This window comes from Carassius carassius, chromosome 17, assembly GCF_963082965.1.
Source record: "Carassius carassius chromosome 17, fCarCar2.1, whole genome shotgun sequence".
NCBI classification, from domain to species: Eukaryota; Metazoa; Chordata; class Actinopteri; order Cypriniformes; family Cyprinidae; genus Carassius; species Carassius carassius.
Genome location: NC_081771.1, coordinates 9,262,989 through 9,279,389, shown reverse-complemented (window position 1 = coordinate 9,279,389; position 16,401 = coordinate 9,262,989). Strand labels below are relative to the sequence as shown.

The 16,401-nt window shown below is 37.6% G+C and overlaps 3 protein-coding genes across 4 annotated transcripts; 2 read left to right on the top strand and 1 right to left on the bottom strand.

Annotated features, from left to right (window-relative positions):
• Window positions 1-163: 163 nt before the first annotated feature.
• On the top strand, window positions 164-3,103 carry LOC132160976 (interactor of HORMAD1 protein 1). The gene is made up of 8 exons (XM_059570740.1): window positions 164-325; window positions 562-651; window positions 805-961; window positions 1,179-1,330; window positions 1,443-1,491; window positions 1,600-1,687; window positions 1,881-1,978; window positions 2,084-3,103. The coding sequence occupies exons 2-8, from the start codon at window positions 596-598 to the stop codon at window positions 3,101-3,103; spliced, it is 1,620 nt and encodes a 539-aa protein (XP_059426723.1). The 5' UTR covers window positions 164-325; window positions 562-595.
• kbtbd12 (kelch repeat and BTB (POZ) domain containing 12) lies at window positions 2,340-7,278 on the bottom strand. The gene is made up of 6 exons (XM_059570739.1): window positions 7,139-7,278; window positions 5,708-6,880; window positions 5,205-5,475; window positions 4,838-4,988; window positions 4,309-4,506; window positions 2,340-4,172 (listed from the first exon to the last, which is right to left on the bottom strand). Exons 2-6 carry the CDS (start codon window positions 6,787-6,789, stop codon window positions 4,003-4,005), a joined length of 1,872 nt encoding a protein of 623 aa, XP_059426722.1. The 5' UTR covers window positions 6,790-6,880; window positions 7,139-7,278; the 3' UTR covers window positions 2,340-4,002.
• Window positions 7,279-8,592: 1,314 nt separating this feature from the next.
• slc26a6l (solute carrier family 26 member 6, like) lies at window positions 8,593-15,932 on the top strand. 2 transcript variants are annotated; one of them, XM_059570168.1, is made up of 19 exons: window positions 8,594-8,891; window positions 8,988-9,127; window positions 9,208-9,318; window positions 9,469-9,644; window positions 9,795-9,959; window positions 10,047-10,199; window positions 10,535-10,617; window positions 10,808-10,955; window positions 11,036-11,149; window positions 11,239-11,316; window positions 11,450-11,545; window positions 11,904-12,010; window positions 12,127-12,196; window positions 12,431-12,523; window positions 13,876-13,986; window positions 14,775-15,197; window positions 15,278-15,332; window positions 15,420-15,565; window positions 15,689-15,932. In XM_059570168.1, the coding sequence occupies exons 1-19, from the start codon at window positions 8,758-8,760 to the stop codon at window positions 15,710-15,712; spliced, it is 2,427 nt and encodes an 808-aa protein (XP_059426151.1). In that variant the 5' UTR covers window positions 8,594-8,757; the 3' UTR covers window positions 15,713-15,932. The 2 variants fall into 2 exon arrangements, with proteins under 2 accessions (XP_059426152.1, XP_059426151.1); XM_059570169.1 differs by lacking the exon at window positions 11,450-11,545 and having other exon boundaries at window positions 8,593-8,891.
• Window positions 15,933-16,401: the final 469 nt, after the last annotated feature.

The window sequence follows — 16,401 nt, the reverse complement described above, 5'->3', positions numbered from 1 at the left end:
TTGCAGTCATACTAAAATTAAATAAACATAAAAATCTAATATTAATTACTGTGATGCAAACTACAATATTTTCGCTCACATTATAAGTATTTAAATAGCGCCACCTATCGATATTTCCTAGAAACAATGGAGAAATAATGTAGGTGTAAATATTTACTGGCTGCGTCACGAACTATTTAAATTCTGTAGCCCGGGAAAACTGCTGCAGTCTGTTAAAAAGTGTCATACTAGCTTCATTAAATCGTAACTGGCAGCATCAACGCGCGCCAGAATACATTTTTGTTGCCTCAGACTCATTACTGCATGTAAAACGAGTACATTTCTGGTAAGTATCACTTAATTAAAATCAACGAATGATTGTTTTCTCTCTAAAGTTAGTTAGTCATGAAAACTAGTTGAGCTTTAATGACGGGAGACGTCGACTTCGCGCGTGACCGTCATTTTTGACATTTGGTTTTCGCTCAGAGAAAATTGTAGAATATTTTTGAAAACAAAAGTCATTGTTTAAATCAAAATACAATTCATTTGCAGTAATTTTGATTTCATGTTTATTATTTCTAGTGGAAATAAATGTGTTGACACCGAAAGCCTGAATATGAAGCCCAATGTCTGGAATATAAAGGAGATGTTAAATATCCCCTCAACTTCTGGGTAACGTCTCATAGCTGAAATCTGTACTAGAGAATTTGCCAGCTAACATTTACTTTTATTTACACGTACCCAAATCAAATATCTTGAAATATGGCCTAATACTGTAGTGTTTATATTTATTTGTATGTGTATTCTGCGCTCTGTTTGTTATAGAGGGATAAAAACCGCCAAGGGTCCGGGAACCAGTGACTACTCCAGTCTGAGTGACTCCCAGTTTCTGTTGGGCTCTCAGATGTGGCCTGACAATTCACAAGGGTTTACCCAGGAGATGAGTGGACAGAGCAGAGGTTCTCAGCACACCTCACAGGAGGTAAATATTTCAGGCCTAAACCATACATTTGTTTGGTCTGTAGAACATGCCATGTTTTATCAGGTGTAATAAAATGAACATGTACTTGATTGTTTTTTTCCTTGGTCCACAAACTTTAATAGATGAAAATGAATGTGATGTTGTTGTGAACATGTCTGTAAAATGCTATAATATTTTAAGTTTCATATTAATTCCAAATTGTCTAAATCCTCTATAGATGAAGGGAATGATGGTGTCCAGCAGTTATAGTTCTAAGCCGTTTTTGTTTGGTGGTGATGGCAAAATCTCAAATTTCACTAGTAGCAAATTTGTTGGCATGTTGGACAAATTTGAGGAGGAGAAGAGAAAAGCCAAAGAAAAATATGAAAGGTGATCAGCCTATTCTTAATCCTTGTGCAATTAAAAACGGTTCTATTCTAGTTTCCTATTGCAATGTTTCACATAGTTTGGTATTGTTTAATATAAGCTTTTCCCTTTTTAGGGAAATTCTCACTCATGGAGTTCTACAACTGCAGGAATCTTTGGAAAATGTAAGCATTGTACTTAAGGCACACGTGCGTGTTTAACACATTCAGAATGTTTATATTGCACAAAGTCATGGTTTCAATACTATAATTGACTTACCTCTTCCCTTTTAGACCAGAGAGACGTTGTTAAATCGCATTGATGGAAGTAATGACATCAACAAACTTGTAATGGAGAAACTGGATACTTTTTCAAAAACAAGTATGTTTTTGTTCCTGTGTTTTGTTTATTCTTTTAACTGTATGCAGATGGTTCTTAACAGTTAGCCCATGCTGGCAACCTAAATTTCACATATATCATATGATTAAAGATACTTTTTGATCAGATACAAAATGTAGAAATAATTGTAAATGTTATTTATTTATAACCTATGACATTGTGTTGTCTATTGCAGTTGAAGGTTATTTAAACAGTGTGAAAGAAGGTATAACATGTCAGTTTGAGACTCTGCAGAGCCAAACACAAATAGATATGGGAGACAGGGTTGCCAAGGTAAGGACTGCACATACTGTATAACAGAGACAATCGATGCAAAGCTTTCAATAATGTATTCTATTTTGGCATTGGTAAGAAAGCCACTTTTTTTCTATTAAATAGAGCAGTCTGGCTGCAGAAGTGTTGAGCTCAGGCATGCTTAACCTTCAACAGGATCTTGAACATCTGAAAGCAGAGCAGAGCAAGGAGCAGGGCATGCTGGGAAAAATTCTGTCTCAGCTTAGTACTTTGATTTCTATTCAAAAGCCGATGACAGGACCTGGCACTGCTAGAATGATTGACAGTGAGGTCCAGACATCACCTGGTTTATTAGAGAGGTTCTTTGTCATATCAGCTGAAAAAGAACATGAGAGCAAGATGATATGCAACAGGCCTGTCATTTATTCAAGAAAAGCAGCAGAGCAGAACCAGTGTCCACTCACAACACAGAAGACACGAAACAGAAATGCACACGTTCTGCCTGAAGAAACACAGCAGACAGTCATAGAGGAGGTTTCCCCTGATGCTTCACAGAGTTTATGGGGCACACAATTAGTTGAGACTAGACCTTCAAGCCCACATGTGGATGTTCAGTCCACTGCATTCATAGAGGACCATTGGGGACAACATGTAGATCTGAAGCCTGTAAAACCACTGCATGTTAGAGAGAACCAATTTGTCACTAATGCGATGCCACCACTGAAAGTACCTAAGAGGCGCCAAAAACCACTGAATTATAGGGGGAAAAAGAGAGCCCTGGTTCTCCCGCAAAGACAGCCAGTGAGAAAAAAAGGAGCAAATTTCTTAAGAGACAGCCAGCAGAACGAAGACCTTCAGTATGAACAAAAAGACAGAGTACCTTTGACTTCTCTTGGTGACAATTCGAAATTGACCAACAAATCTGTTGCAGAGAATCATTTAAAACTACAGCAGCAAGCCACTGTAAAGCCAGTCAGTAGGTGTGTAGCTGAACAACCAATAAACCCCTTCAGTTTGTGGTCTGAGGACACAGACAGCTCCCAAATGATGGTGGAATACAAGATGTCTGAATGGGAAAATGTGGTGCCTGAACCGAAAACTAGTGTCATAGAAGGAGAAGGTGGCCTCTGGCAACTTTTTGACTTCACTAATGACTCCGAATAAGATGCAGAATACTATCATACTGTATTCTGGTTACAGTTACATTTGAGAAATTATTTAGAGGATCTCCTATGTTAATTTTTTGTTATATAAGTTAGAACTTGAAATAGCCTGTGAACATGCAAACCTTGTTCTCTAACCACTTTACTTGCTATAGACATGTTCCTCTTCAGTTGCTTTACCTTGTTGATTCTTTTTGAAGTATGGATTATAAAAACAAATAGGCAGACTTTGCTACATCTGAAAGAATTTTGTTCTGTTTATCTCATGCCGTATGACTTTAAAGCAATAACATTCAAGCAAATTCTGTAACTTTGGCATGTCATGTTTTTTTTGTCAAAAAATTTGTGCATAATTTGTTTAGGTCTTACAAATATTTTAGACAACCCTAATGTAACATCAACAGGTATAAAATAGTTTAAATATATTCAACTTTGTTTGCAGTTGGAACTTGACCTAGATTTAGCCATTGGTAAGTTTTGCAAATTAAAATGTTTAATAAATTGCATTGACTGCTTAAAGTTACAGTACATGTACTATATTGTGCAACTCTGCAATACATATCTACTTTGCTATTAAAGTAACATCATATTTTAGCATTGCTTCTTTGAGTGCTACTTAATCTGAGCTGTAAATGATGTGAATATCTCAAATCTGTCAACACATATTTTAACTCATACTGTATACATCAGCTATTGGTAATATTATCTGAAATCCAAAAATGTAAAACATATAATAGTTATAATCACTAATGCACTTGCAGCATTGAAAATTAAATTTGTTTGTTTCATAACTATTTATGAAAGCCTTCCTCTCCCTATAGCTATATTTTTAAGTTGGCTTGTGAATGAAAAAACGCATATTATTTAAAATGAAAAATCACTGTTGGATAGATAGTGCTGTCATTCCTCTACCAAGTCAGCAGGAGGGGGCATGAGTCCACGAGGATTCAGATTTGCCACCAAGCACACATCATAACTGTCATGCATCAGAGCCTGCTTTGCCACTACAGTCCATACATTTTCCCAGGGATCCAACTGCAGGATGTCTTTAGTGATGGTATCATGACGATCTTGGAAAAGAGTGGAGTACATGTTTAATTAAATGTTGTAAATGAGTGCTGAATAGAATTTTGATTGCATGAATTTAACATCAGGTTGAAGGCTGAAGTAAATGAACTGATACTGATAAGACAATACATATTTTACCTGCTCCTTTGTAGTATCCACAGACATAAAGTTTTCCATCAACAACACCAGCATTTGATGCATTGCTGCGAAGTGATAGGAGAGGCCAAGGTAAAGGAGGACCATCCCTCCAGAAATCCCCATCAGGGTTGTAAATCTCCAGTACATGAAGGCAGTGACGTGATTGGCCACGATCCACACCTTCACACCCAATACCACCTGCAGGAGGAGACACTGAAATTCATTCATGGGCTATGCCTAGGTTGTTTTCATTACCCCCCACCCCTTAAGGTGAATCAACAAATGAAAAATTGAAACAAGCAACATTTTGGAAGAATTATATTAGGGTCTCACACATGGGTGAGATTATTCTTTCATGAAAGTGAGTGAACCATTGTAATGATAACTACTGTCATAAGCTTCTTGTGTTGAGCAGTATTAAATTAATCCACAGGTCTCACTGTATGGAAATATTAATCCACAATCACAAAAAATTATCCTTTATATAAAATAAGTTATCACATTGTACTCATCCTGTTAACATTCTTACCCAGTACATAGATTTCCCCATTGAGTGCGACTGCACTGCAACGGTATTTTGAATATTTCATAGGGCCAAGTTCACTCCACTTGTTGGTTTCTGGGTCATACTCAAGCAGGCGATTACTCATACGGTCAGGCTCGTCATCTGTGCGGTATGACTGTCATTTATGAGACATGGCAGGACAGGTGCATAAGAGGGAAAGAGAAGGCAATGAACAGACAGTTACTATGATCTCCACTTGTTTTTATTTTCCAAATTCTAATGATTCATTTCATTTGCACCATCAATGTTACATTCTCATGACTCTTCTTGTGCAATATATTTGCAGATTGTACCATAAAGATGACAAATTTGCACTATTTTGCTATATTACCTGTGGCGTCCGTCCCCCGAGCACATACAGGCGGCCCTTCATCCGAACTATGCTGTGATAGGCCAGTGGCATGGGCAGAGGAGCGGCGCTACGCCATGGTCCACCCTGTAGAGACCAGCGCTCAACACTATTGGTGATGAGGAACTGGTTCTTCAGCTTCATTTGACCTCCAATCAGGTAGAGGTTTTCTCCCAAAGAGCCGAATGCATAAGAATCACGATACTCCGCTGAGCTCAAGTGTTTCCAGGATCCTTGAGCTTCCTTGTTGTACCTGAAAGGGCCGTAGCAAATATTAGTTCTTGAATTGTGCGTTTTACTGTCTATGATAATGTGGTAGATTTGATCTCATTTTAATTTTAAATTCTAATTTTAATTTTAGGTACTCTTAATAGTTTATTGTTTGGTTGCATATATATGATGTTGAAAACATCTTTTTGGCTGCATATATATGATGTTGAAAACATATCTTGTATTATAAAAATTTTCTCCTGCCAAAGCCTCACATGAAAATCTCGACATTTCTGTCTTTCTGTCTTGACATCCTTCTTGCTCCCAGCTCTCCTGCAACAATAATGTCATTCCTCTCAGTCACCACCCCAGCAAAGACATATCCAAGTGCATCACCATATCTTGGGGAGGTGATGAAAAGGGTCCGTCCTGTTTTGGGGGCATAACAGAAGCTACGCTCTGTGTAGCTTCCATAACGTGAGCGAATGCCTCCGCCGTCATTACCAATGCAGAGCAGGAGGTCTGTGGTCTCCATGCCATAGCGCAGCTTCAGTCGACGGGGTGGAGCATCTGAATCCAAGCTTGCTGCTTCAACTGCATCTTCCATTATCTGAAGACATTCGGCATCAGCTAAAAGTGCCGTGTTCCGTTTCAAAGTCCCTTTCAAGTAATCTGCACCCACCAGTGGAAGACGTACCTTCTTTAAGAGCTCTGGAAGGTGCCTGGCCCGGTTCTCTTCCTCTGAGCCTATACCCACTGGACAGTACTTCACCCAGCGCATCACCACATCTAAAATGCTCTCTTCCCGTGAAACATTGAGATCGTCTGAGCCCAATAATGCCCCTAACTGGTGTGCCTCCAACTCCAGCACTTCCTCCCCAAGGCATACTTCAGTGAAGTGCTGTCGCAGATAGTGCTGAGCCTGGTCGGCCAGCTCTTCCGCCCCTAGATCACGGGCATAATAATAGATGCCCAGGCAATTGGAAGCATCCATGTTGTCAATCATGTAGATATGACAACGACTGAAAACATCATCCATCTGTAGAAGAAAAGCGGCAACAGAGATTCCCTGCACATTGGTCGTGGTGAGTGGAAGATTGGAGCTGTACATGTATTCCAGCAGAAGGGCCAGGCTTGGGGCCGGCATGTCTCTTAACACCACCTGACGGTTGGTGCACTCTCGCAGGCCACAGGTGAACATTACGCGGAAGTAGGGGCTGAAGGCGGAAAGCACTGCACGGTGACATGGGAAGCTAACACCTTCAGCGACTAGAACCACATCTGTTAACTGCTCAGCATCCCGCATTCGATTTAGCTGTTCCAACAGCATCAAACCATGCTTGGCTCTAAAATCCATTTTGTTTGTTTTTTTGTCTCTGGACAGCTTAAAACTAGAGAAGTGTTACCGTTAGCCAAAATACATCCTGGAGGTCCTTCAAAAGTTGTATCTGAAGAGATAAAAAAAACAAATTTTTAGCCAATGCAGCTAAATGAAAACTGGCAGCAACATTCTAGTGCACCCTTTAACAGAAAGTCACAGATTCATATTGAGAACATTTGGTGCACCAATAATTTTACCTAGCTCTAAGGGTCAGTGCTAAACAGGTCAATGCTCCGACATGTCAAAAGAAGGCAGTATCAGTCACATTATTGGCAACAAGCTAAGTCTATTACATTATGTTAGCACATGCATCAGTGAATCATACCAGATCTCTGGCTTCCTATGGTGTCTGCCTTCAGGCAACAATTCGTCCATTACCCACACTCGACACAAACACGCTGGCTGCCTTGTGCCTGACAGTAAACACAGGGAGAGGGAGCATGCTCAACCTTCTATGCCCATTCCAGCTAAGCAACAGTGCTAATTATAGACCACGATTTTTCAAACTACCAAAGAGGGGGAAATAAACAAAACATTCAACATGTCTTATTGAACACTGATCTTTACTTGATATTACAGCATGTCTAGAAGTTTTTTCTGATGTGTATCTATTGTCATTTTGCTTAGTGTCTCTGCAATGCTTATGTTTTGGTATTTCTGGCATGAAATCGGGGAAAGGCCCTCAGTACATGAGAGCTGAGGTCAAATTTCACCCCATCATGCTCTTAAAGTGATTACACAATCTATGATCTATGTGTAAGCATTTGTTCCTTAATGCAGCTTAACAATTACTTTTGATGCAATTATCGCTATTTTTTAATATAAGTATTATCTTTTTAATGATGAAGCAGAACTAGGAGATTTCATTATTATTTCTTAATATTGCACAATATTAAACACACATTTGTTTTGTATTTTTAAATAAATAATAGTTTATTTATGTATTATTATTATTATTTAATTTTTTTGTTGTAAATTTGCCTTTGAACTCTGCAATGAGCGATGTTTATTTCAATGTGTTATTTTATGTGACATTTATTTATTTTTGGGATGTAAAGACTTTTTTAAAGAGTTTTGTGTGTGTGTGTGTGTGTGTGTGTGTACAAATTTTCCCCTGAACCCAAACTATGATAACGCCAAACAAACTGATTTCTCGTTGTAGCTCCTAGCTCTCCAATGTTTATTCGTGAATATAAAAATAGGAAAATAAACTGTAATCGGTACAGAGGCCATAACTTTAGTTTACTCAATGATAAATTAATATATTAACTACAGAGGAGAGATGTTAAACATTTAACTCCCCTTACAAACACATCCCATTTATTTTAAGCCCTTTTAAGGACCACTTCATGTGCTGCAAAGTAACAGGATGAATGACGTCAAAAAAGCTCTTCCTATCCTTTTTTTTAAAGTCATCAATTCATTATATGCAGCACAACAGAATGGAAAATTCTACTGTGACAAAAAAACTTTCCATTGCAGTTCATCAGTTCAAAAACTAGCGACTAATGAACAAGAGAGGAAAGTCTGAGTCAGCATTTGCACTAAAATAAGACAGTTGAAAGAGCTGAAGATAGAACTCTCAGTTGAAAGATAGAATTATCAGTTTGTTAACAGTTATTGTTTTCCTATAATGACATGCACATTGGCAATATTTTTGTTTGCTTATTAACTCTTCTGAAATTATACGTATCTATTTAGATGATTATATGCTATACTTGTTCTTAAGTTAATTATTGTTAGAAAGCACTGCCTCTTTTTAATACAAACTAACCCCATTATGTTCCCTTTTAAATAACCCTCACAGGTCTAGAGGTAAATCATAGATGGCATGCAGAAAGTCTTATGAAGTTTCATCGAGACTGAGGTCAGTGTAATTTTGTGGTTTGTAATTAAGTCTTGACAAAGACTATTCATAGTAGTCTATTTCACAAAATAGACAAAATGGACTCAGGACATACAGAGTATCATGTACAGAGAGAGATTATAGATGAACAGAGGCTGAAAGAGCGATCTCAGAGAATGGACCCTTCCCAGATCAAACTTCCCATCTCTCATCGGCTGAAGAAATCACTCAGGTAGGATACAGCCGTTAAAGCAAAGGTTTGTTTGAAATTAAACAGTATTGACACCAATTTCAATATATGTTTATTTCTCCTTTCTTTCTATACCAGCTGTTCTACACCCAGACTGAAACGTAGCCTAGTTGGTTTCTTGCCTGTTCTGTCCTGGTTGCCCCGTTACTCCATCTGGGATTATGGCATGCCAGACCTTATCTCTGGCATCAGCGTGGGCATCATGCACCTTCCACAAGGTGAAAGCATGTTTCTGTACTTTTTAATGACCTACAGTATAATTTGTGGGTGTTTAAAATATTGTGTTTGTGTGTTTTAGGAATGGCCTATGCTTTGCTAGCCTCGTTGCCTCCAGTATTTGGACTCTACACATCCCTCTATCCTCCGTTAATTTATTTTATTTTTGGGACCTCCAGACACATATCTATAGGTGAGATCATTTATCTTTGAACACTGCTGAAACTTATTAACCTTAAGTTGATTTGATTTAGTCAAAATGCATTGTTTTCTGTTTAAATTTAATTTCTGTTTTGATGCTCATAATGCTTTGACTTGTATTTATGTTTTTGTGTTCGCATAGGCACATTTACCATCCTCAGTATTATGATTGGAAGTGTGACAGAGAGACTGGCCCCAGATTCAGATTTCCTTATTTACAACGGCACTAATGTGACCGAGGAGGTGGATATCATATCTAGAGACTTCTACAGAGTGCAGGTTGCTGCTGCTGCCACTGTACTGGGAGGACTTATTCAGGTAATAAACACAGACTGATGCTTACACACAAAAATGTATATACCTTAACCCACAACATTATACTATAACAGAGATCCATTTAAGTAATATGAATTACAATGTCTCAGTGTATAGTCTCAGTTCAATATTATCTTGTTTGCTTACTCATAGATTGTATTAGGCTTGGTGCAGTTTGGGTTTGTTGGTACGTATCTCTCAGAGCCCTTGGTCAGAGGTTATACTACAGCTGCCTCAGCTCATGCTGTAGTAGCCCAGTTAAAGTACGTCCTTGGAGTCTCACCTAAGCGTTTCAGTGGACCTCTGTCTATCGTCTATGTGAGTACAATCTAATTCATGCATTGGATATGCATGCCTCAATGCATATAGACATAAGTATTAATTATTTGTAATTTCTCCGTACAGACTTTAGCAGACTTGTGTATGCTGTTGCCAGAGACTCATCTCCCAACTCTACTGGCCAGTGTTGTGTCCATTGTGGGTCTCATCACTGCCAAAGAGCTTAACACTGCGCTCAGGCAAAAACTACTGGTGCCTATTCCAGTAGAGCTGTGCACTGTATGTAATCAATGACTAATGACCATTTTAAATACCGTCTGCTTTTCTTTTTCATTGTTTGATTCAGTCCTATTCTTAAATTGTACTATTTTTGTTTTATTGGATTCATTAAATATTTACTATTTAGTGACTCTGTATCTATTAGTAGTGCATATCCTTAAATGCCCTCTGTTATTAATCTGTGTAGTCAGCATTTTAACTCTCTGCATTATAGCGTTTGCATCATATCTCCTAGAAATAACTAATTACAACTAGTCTGGCTGCTCATTCACTACACAGGAATTATTAACATCATTTTATCCTTAGCTCATGAAATGTGTATGTTTCTATGCTAGATTGTAGTGGCGACAGTAATATCATTCTACACTCGGCTGAATGAAACCTATAAGATATCAGTCGTTGGTTATATTCCAAGTGGGTGAGTTTTAACATCTAAATTTTTTTTTTTTTTTACGGTGCTTGGGAAGGCAATGTCATGAAAAGCACCACTAGTCAAATTTTCTTCAAATCAAGTTATATATCATAAAATATTGCAGACATGGTTCTATGACCATGATATTTTTTTATAACACATTCATTATAGTGGTAATTCTGATGTTTTTTCTCAGACTTCAGCCTCCCAGCATTCCAATTGCAAATGTCTTTTCTGAGGTGGTGTTGGATGCTTTTGCCATGGCCATTGTTGGTTATGCAATTTCTATTTCTTTGGGCAAAACCTTCGCTCTCAAACATGGTTACAAAGTAGACAGCAACCAGGTGGGCAAATCAGAGTAACACATATGGATAACCAGATATACTGCACAGCTGATCACAGTCTTTCTCTCACTGTGTTGTAGGAGCTGGTGGCTTTGGGTCTCAGTAATACAGTTGGAGGATTTTTCCATTGTTTTTCAGTTTGTTCTTCAATGTCTCGGAGTCTCATTCAAGAAAGCACAGGAGGCAAGACACAGGCAAGACAAATGCACTTTTTTTTAAATGCAACTCTATGAATGCATTCGTGTATACATCTATGTTTATTCATCACATCGTGTTGTTTTAGATCGCTGGAGTAGTGTCTGGTGTAATAGTACTGGTGACGATACTAAAGTTAGGCTCACTTTTTCAAGAGCTGCCCAAGGTATGTGCCAACAAAGCTCTGTGAGGTCTCAGTCAGATTGCCAATCTATTTGTGCTTCATTTAGAGTCATTATTTTGGTATGAGCCATGAATAAAGTATGACTACAATTTACATTCTTTGTGTGTCTGTCCAGGCAGTTCTTGCTGCCATTGTACTTGTGAATCTGAAGGGAATGTTCAAGCAGTACTACGACATAGTCACACTATGGCGTAGTAGCAAGATTGATCTGGTAAGTTATGCTAAAGTCATAAAATATATTTTTTCAGCTTTAAGTATTTTGTGGTGCTTACTGAGATTCATCCAAACCTCTTATACAAAGAATTCAACTTTGGAGCATAACTTGTCTAGCAGCGTTATAGGCTTGAAGTTAGTCTTCATTTTCCAAGTCATCAAACTTTTCCTGGAGGATCATAAAATATCTGAAAAAAAACAAAAAACATAATCTGATTTAAAAAAAATATAGAACAGGCATTGTGCTGATGACTTTCGCATAGTCAGGCATCATTAATATTTAATTCTGTTGATAGTTTCCATGATTGCTGGTTTGTTAGTGTACTTATTTCTGTGCTCTGTTTCTGTGTTTGTAGTTGATATGGTTGGTGACATATGTATCCACTGTGCTCTTTAATTTGGATATGGGTCTGGGCGCCTCAATGGGTTTTGCTCTGCTCACTGTTATCTTCAGAACTCAACGGTTGGAGTCTTTCCCTACTTTTAATCTTTCTGCAGTGTTTCTCAGTACTGTCATCTGCTCTATTCTCTTACTGCATCATGTCTGACCTTATCACATCACTTATTTCTGTCTCTCAGGCCCATTTACTCACTGCTGGGACACCTCCCTGGCACTGAGCTGTATCTAGATATGGAGACACACGAGCAGGTGAGATTTACATGGATATTTATCCATTTAGCAGACAGGACTGCACTGGAATGTTGAACTGTGGACCATTTTTTAATGATTTGCATAATAATTAGTTATGTTTACTTAAACTTAATTACCACTGTAACTCCAGGACAGTTTCAAAAGCAAACTAGCCTTCATTACTCCTATCCCTTTTGTAATCAAAGCATCTACCTAAGAAGATCTATCACAAATGTGCTTTGTGTTTTGCAGGTGAGGGAGGTACCAGGTATCACTATATTCCGCTCTTCTGCCACCATGTATTTCGCTAATGCTGAACTTTATCTTGAAGCCCTTAAAAAAAAGGTAAATATTTTTAATTTGAACCTGGTAATAAAGTATATATTTTCAGTTCACTGGAATGTCTTATAACAGTGGTTTTCAGTCAGGGGCAGGGGGCACACAAAGGTGTGGTTATGTAACAAAATAAACAAATATATGAGTATATAAAAATATCACAATAATTGACATGTATCAACTAGTAAACAAATGAATAACTAATGGAAACTATTACACTGTAACACTGCACTGCAGCTTGACTTTAAACTGCCTTAATTACTATATAAATTAACTCAAACACCAAGCATATAGAAAGTGTGCTGACGTGCTTGCATTGTTCACGTGCATGTGACTGCTTCTGCACGTGTGGTGGTGCTGATGTATTAGACAACTCCGAGAGCCTGCGCGCTGTAATAATTAGAACCAAGTTATTTTACTTTTAGATAAATATATACACAGATACATGTAAAATGAATATTAAATGGCTCAAAAACAGCCAACTGGCAAGAACGCTGTCACATAATGTCATTAAGTGTAAACATCTGCATGAACACGACAGTTACATGTATACACATTCGGGTACTTACATTGTGATGCACGCACACAAATACACAATCAATGTACACTTTGAAGATATAATCCACTCCTTTCTTCTCTAAACTACATTGAACAAAACTATAAACGTAACACTTTTGTTTTTGCCCCCATTTTTCCTGAGCTGAACCTAAATAGCTAAGACTTTTTCTATGTACACAAAAGGCCTATTTCTCTCAAATATTGTTCACAAACCTGTCTAAATCTGTGTTAGTGAGCACTTCTCCTTTGCCGAGAATTTCCATCCACCTCACAGGTGTGGCATATCAAGATGCTGATTAGATAGCATGATTATTGCACAGGTGTGCCTTAGGCTGGCCACAATAAAAGGCCACTCTTAATAAAGTTATTTATAATAAACCAAATAAAACTATTTAAAATTCTTACAATGGTTTGTTTCCTTTTGAAGAAACGTCACTTAAATTTTGAAAAACCTGGATATATGAGGTAGTCAATTTTAAAAGTACGTTTTCTAGACTTTTTCTATAAAAACCATGTAAATGAATAAAATGTAAACATACCATGGATATTTTTATAATGAATATACATTTTACTAGTTGTGTCATGCTCTAAAATATTTTGTCATGTAAAAATATATATATTATATGTATATATATGTATATATATATTTACAGAAATGAGTTGCCGTAGATTAAAATACGTTTTGAAAACAAAACTATGGCCAAGGGACCTTGAATATTGTTGTGGACAATGGGGGCCTTTAGTTACCACTTTCTACCTATTATTTTTGCTAATGTATATCAATTGGCGTTGTTTATGCAAAGAGTGGCCTGGACATCGGGAAAATGCTCATCTATAAGCGCAGGCAGGAGGCCAAGCAGAGACGGAGAGAGAGGCGAGCAGAGCGAAGAGCCCGAAGAGAGTCTAAAAGACAGGTAGATGATCTCTGCTAATAGTTTTCATGGTTAGTATATGCTATATAATATTGCTATATTTATATATAGCATGTATGCTATAGAATATTAATGATATTACTGCTCCATTAACATGAGCTAGGCCCAATCTTGTACTATTATGCTTTGTTCCAAAAAACTAGTGAGCTGCCTACAGAGATCAGAGACCTCATTTTGTCCAAGTTATAAGGCAGCTTCACCTTTGTGGAAAAGATGGTGCCATAATGCATTCTAATGAGCTTAGTGGAATCATATTGGTTACACTTTAGAATACTGTTCCATCATTAATAACCAACTACACAAGAACACATGAGTAATGCAATATTAGCTCTCTATGGATGATTAAGGAAATTGGCCTTTGTGTTCCTCATATTTATAATCCTGTGGAACAGGAAGTCATGGCTGGACAATTTTATGATTCTAGTCATCCTGGTGTGCTAAAAAAAATAAAATAGGAATATTCTTAAGAGATATTTTACTCATAAGAATTTCTAGGGGTGCCAATAATTGTGGCCAACGTGCATTGGAGAGAAACATTTATTTCATAATGAGATTTTTTCCCCACTTTCAATTGTTTTACTTCAATGAAAGGTTAGAATTTTGTGTATTTTTTTGATGGATAAACAATGCTGATTTATTTTCACAGGCGCCTTTGCTCATATTTACCAAGAGTGCCAATAACAGTGGAGGGCACTGTATATGTGCTGTGTATATTATAGTATCATAACAACTTATCAACATGTAATCATAATTTAATTTTTCCTTTACAGAAAAGAGCTTTCAGGGAAGCCTCTCAGCGATCCAAAAAAGCTGTATTTTCATTGGAAGAGGAAGCAGGGCAGATGAAGGAAACGAATGGAGACATACACAGAGAGGTAGAGCTTGGCTGGAGAGAACGGGAAAATAGTACAGTGTTTGTAATACCCGAAGCAGTGAGGACATCTGATGGCCATCATACCTGGATGTACCTTAAGGGCACTGACCCTGACACCGCCACCCTGGGGTCAGTGTCAGATCTACATGATGGGGACACCACCACTCTGGACTCCAGCAGCGAAGACACTTTAAGCCGGGACCTGGAGAGGGTTTCTCTGGGATCCCTGGGGAAGTGGACCTGGGACATCCATTCTATCATCTTGGATTTCTCTACTGCTAACTTTATTGATACAGTTGCCATTAAGATATTAAGGAATGTAAGTAGTGATTCAAAAGTCCCACAGAGAAAAATTACTGTGCATTGTTATCAAGCTCTCATCACCATCTCTCACTGTAGATATTCCATGATTTTAGCGAGATTGGCGTGGATATCTACTTGGCAGGCTGTCAGGGTAAGAGTGTCACAGTCAACTCTTTCAGAATGTCTCATTTAGTGAGTGATTGGAAAATATCTGGGCTATGCTTTGTTTTCACCCAAGCACTGGTGGTGGAACAGCTTGAACGTGGTGGCTTCTTCTCTGATGTCATCACTGAAGGACGTGTCTTTGCTACTGTGCATGATGCAGTTCTGTACTGTCTCAAACATCGGGGAACTGAGATCCTCCACAGCTATGAGAATGCTCTGGTAGGTTCACCAATACATGTATTCACTAATATTTCATTCTAAAACAATATACAGTACATGGAATTATTCTGGAATATACAGTATAAATCAGTTGTATACATGATTTTAAACTTATCATTTTAGGATACGAGTGGGACCCGACTATGATAAAAGTCATCTAATTTCTTCTTCTTCTTCTACAAGCCATTTTGATTTTATTAAAGCTATAAGAAAAACTAAACCTCTTCATTAAGTTGCAAATAGAATTTGGCCCAGGAGTTGACACTAATTAAGCATGTTTTTCTAATTAGATTTTTTTTTTCTTTTTACATTTTATGCAATTAGCAGACACTTATCCAAAACGACTTACAGTTCATTCAGGCTATACATTTTTTTCCATTTTTTTACTAGTAGGCATGTTCCTCGGGAATTGAACCCATGACCATTTGCGCTGCTAACACAATGCTCTACCACTGAACCTTTTTTTGTGTGTGTATCATACAGATAACTACGTTTGTGTATTATGCAGATACCATTTTATGAGAATTTGTTAGCAAAATGACAAATGTTAAAATAAAAAATGCAATGTAAGATTGGTCATTGGTTTTAAAGAAAACAATTTCTGATTGGTCAGTTTAATTTATTTGACAAAGTGATTCTGTGCATTTTAACAACAACAATCCAACAAATAAATAAAATAAGATAACCTCAGTCAGTCTTTGGATGCACTGCAATTAACAAAGAGAAAACATTACAAAATAAATGACTGAAATAAAAATAAATCAAAGATTGTGCAACTTTTACATGCTTCTTTTCAGGAAAATCTGAGAGGAAATAAGTGTAAGAAACATCCTGGC

What these genes read in the sequence shown, in the direction of transcription:
- LOC132160976 (XM_059570740.1), top strand. Translation starts at nt 596, where the DNA reads ATGAAGCCCAATGTCTGGAATATAAAGGAGATGTTAAATATCCCCTCA. An exon ending in CTCAGCACACCTCACAGGAG is followed by an intron (nt 962 to 1,178) that starts GTAAATATTTCA and finishes AATCCTCTATAG; the next exon opens with ATGAAGGGAATGATGGTGTC. An exon ending in TGGGAGACAGGGTTGCCAAG is followed by an intron (nt 1,979 to 2,083) that starts GTAAGGACTGCA and finishes TCTATTAAATAG; the next exon opens with AGCAGTCTGGCTGCAGAAGT.
- kbtbd12 (XM_059570739.1), bottom strand. Translation starts at nt 6,789, where the DNA reads ATGGATTTTAGAGCCAAGCATGGTTTGATGCTGTTGGAACAGCTAAAT. An exon ending in TCGGGGGACGGACGCCACAG is followed by an intron (nt 4,989 to 5,204) that starts GTAATATAGCAA and finishes CATAAATGACAG; the next exon opens with TCATACCGCACAGATGACGA. An exon ending in TGGGGAAATCTATGTACTGG is followed by an intron (nt 4,507 to 4,837) that starts GTAAGAATGTTA and finishes CTCCTCCTGCAG; the next exon opens with GTGGTATTGGGTGTGAAGGT.
- slc26a6l (XM_059570168.1), top strand. Translation starts at nt 8,758, where the DNA reads ATGGACTCAGGACATACAGAGTATCATGTACAGAGAGAGATTATAGAT. An exon ending in TACTGGGAGGACTTATTCAG is followed by an intron (nt 9,645 to 9,794) that starts GTAATAAACACA and finishes GCTTACTCATAG; the next exon opens with ATTGTATTAGGCTTGGTGCA. An exon ending in TTGAAGCCCTTAAAAAAAAG is followed by an intron (nt 12,524 to 13,875) that starts GTAAATATTTTT and finishes GTTTATGCAAAG; the next exon opens with AGTGGCCTGGACATCGGGAA.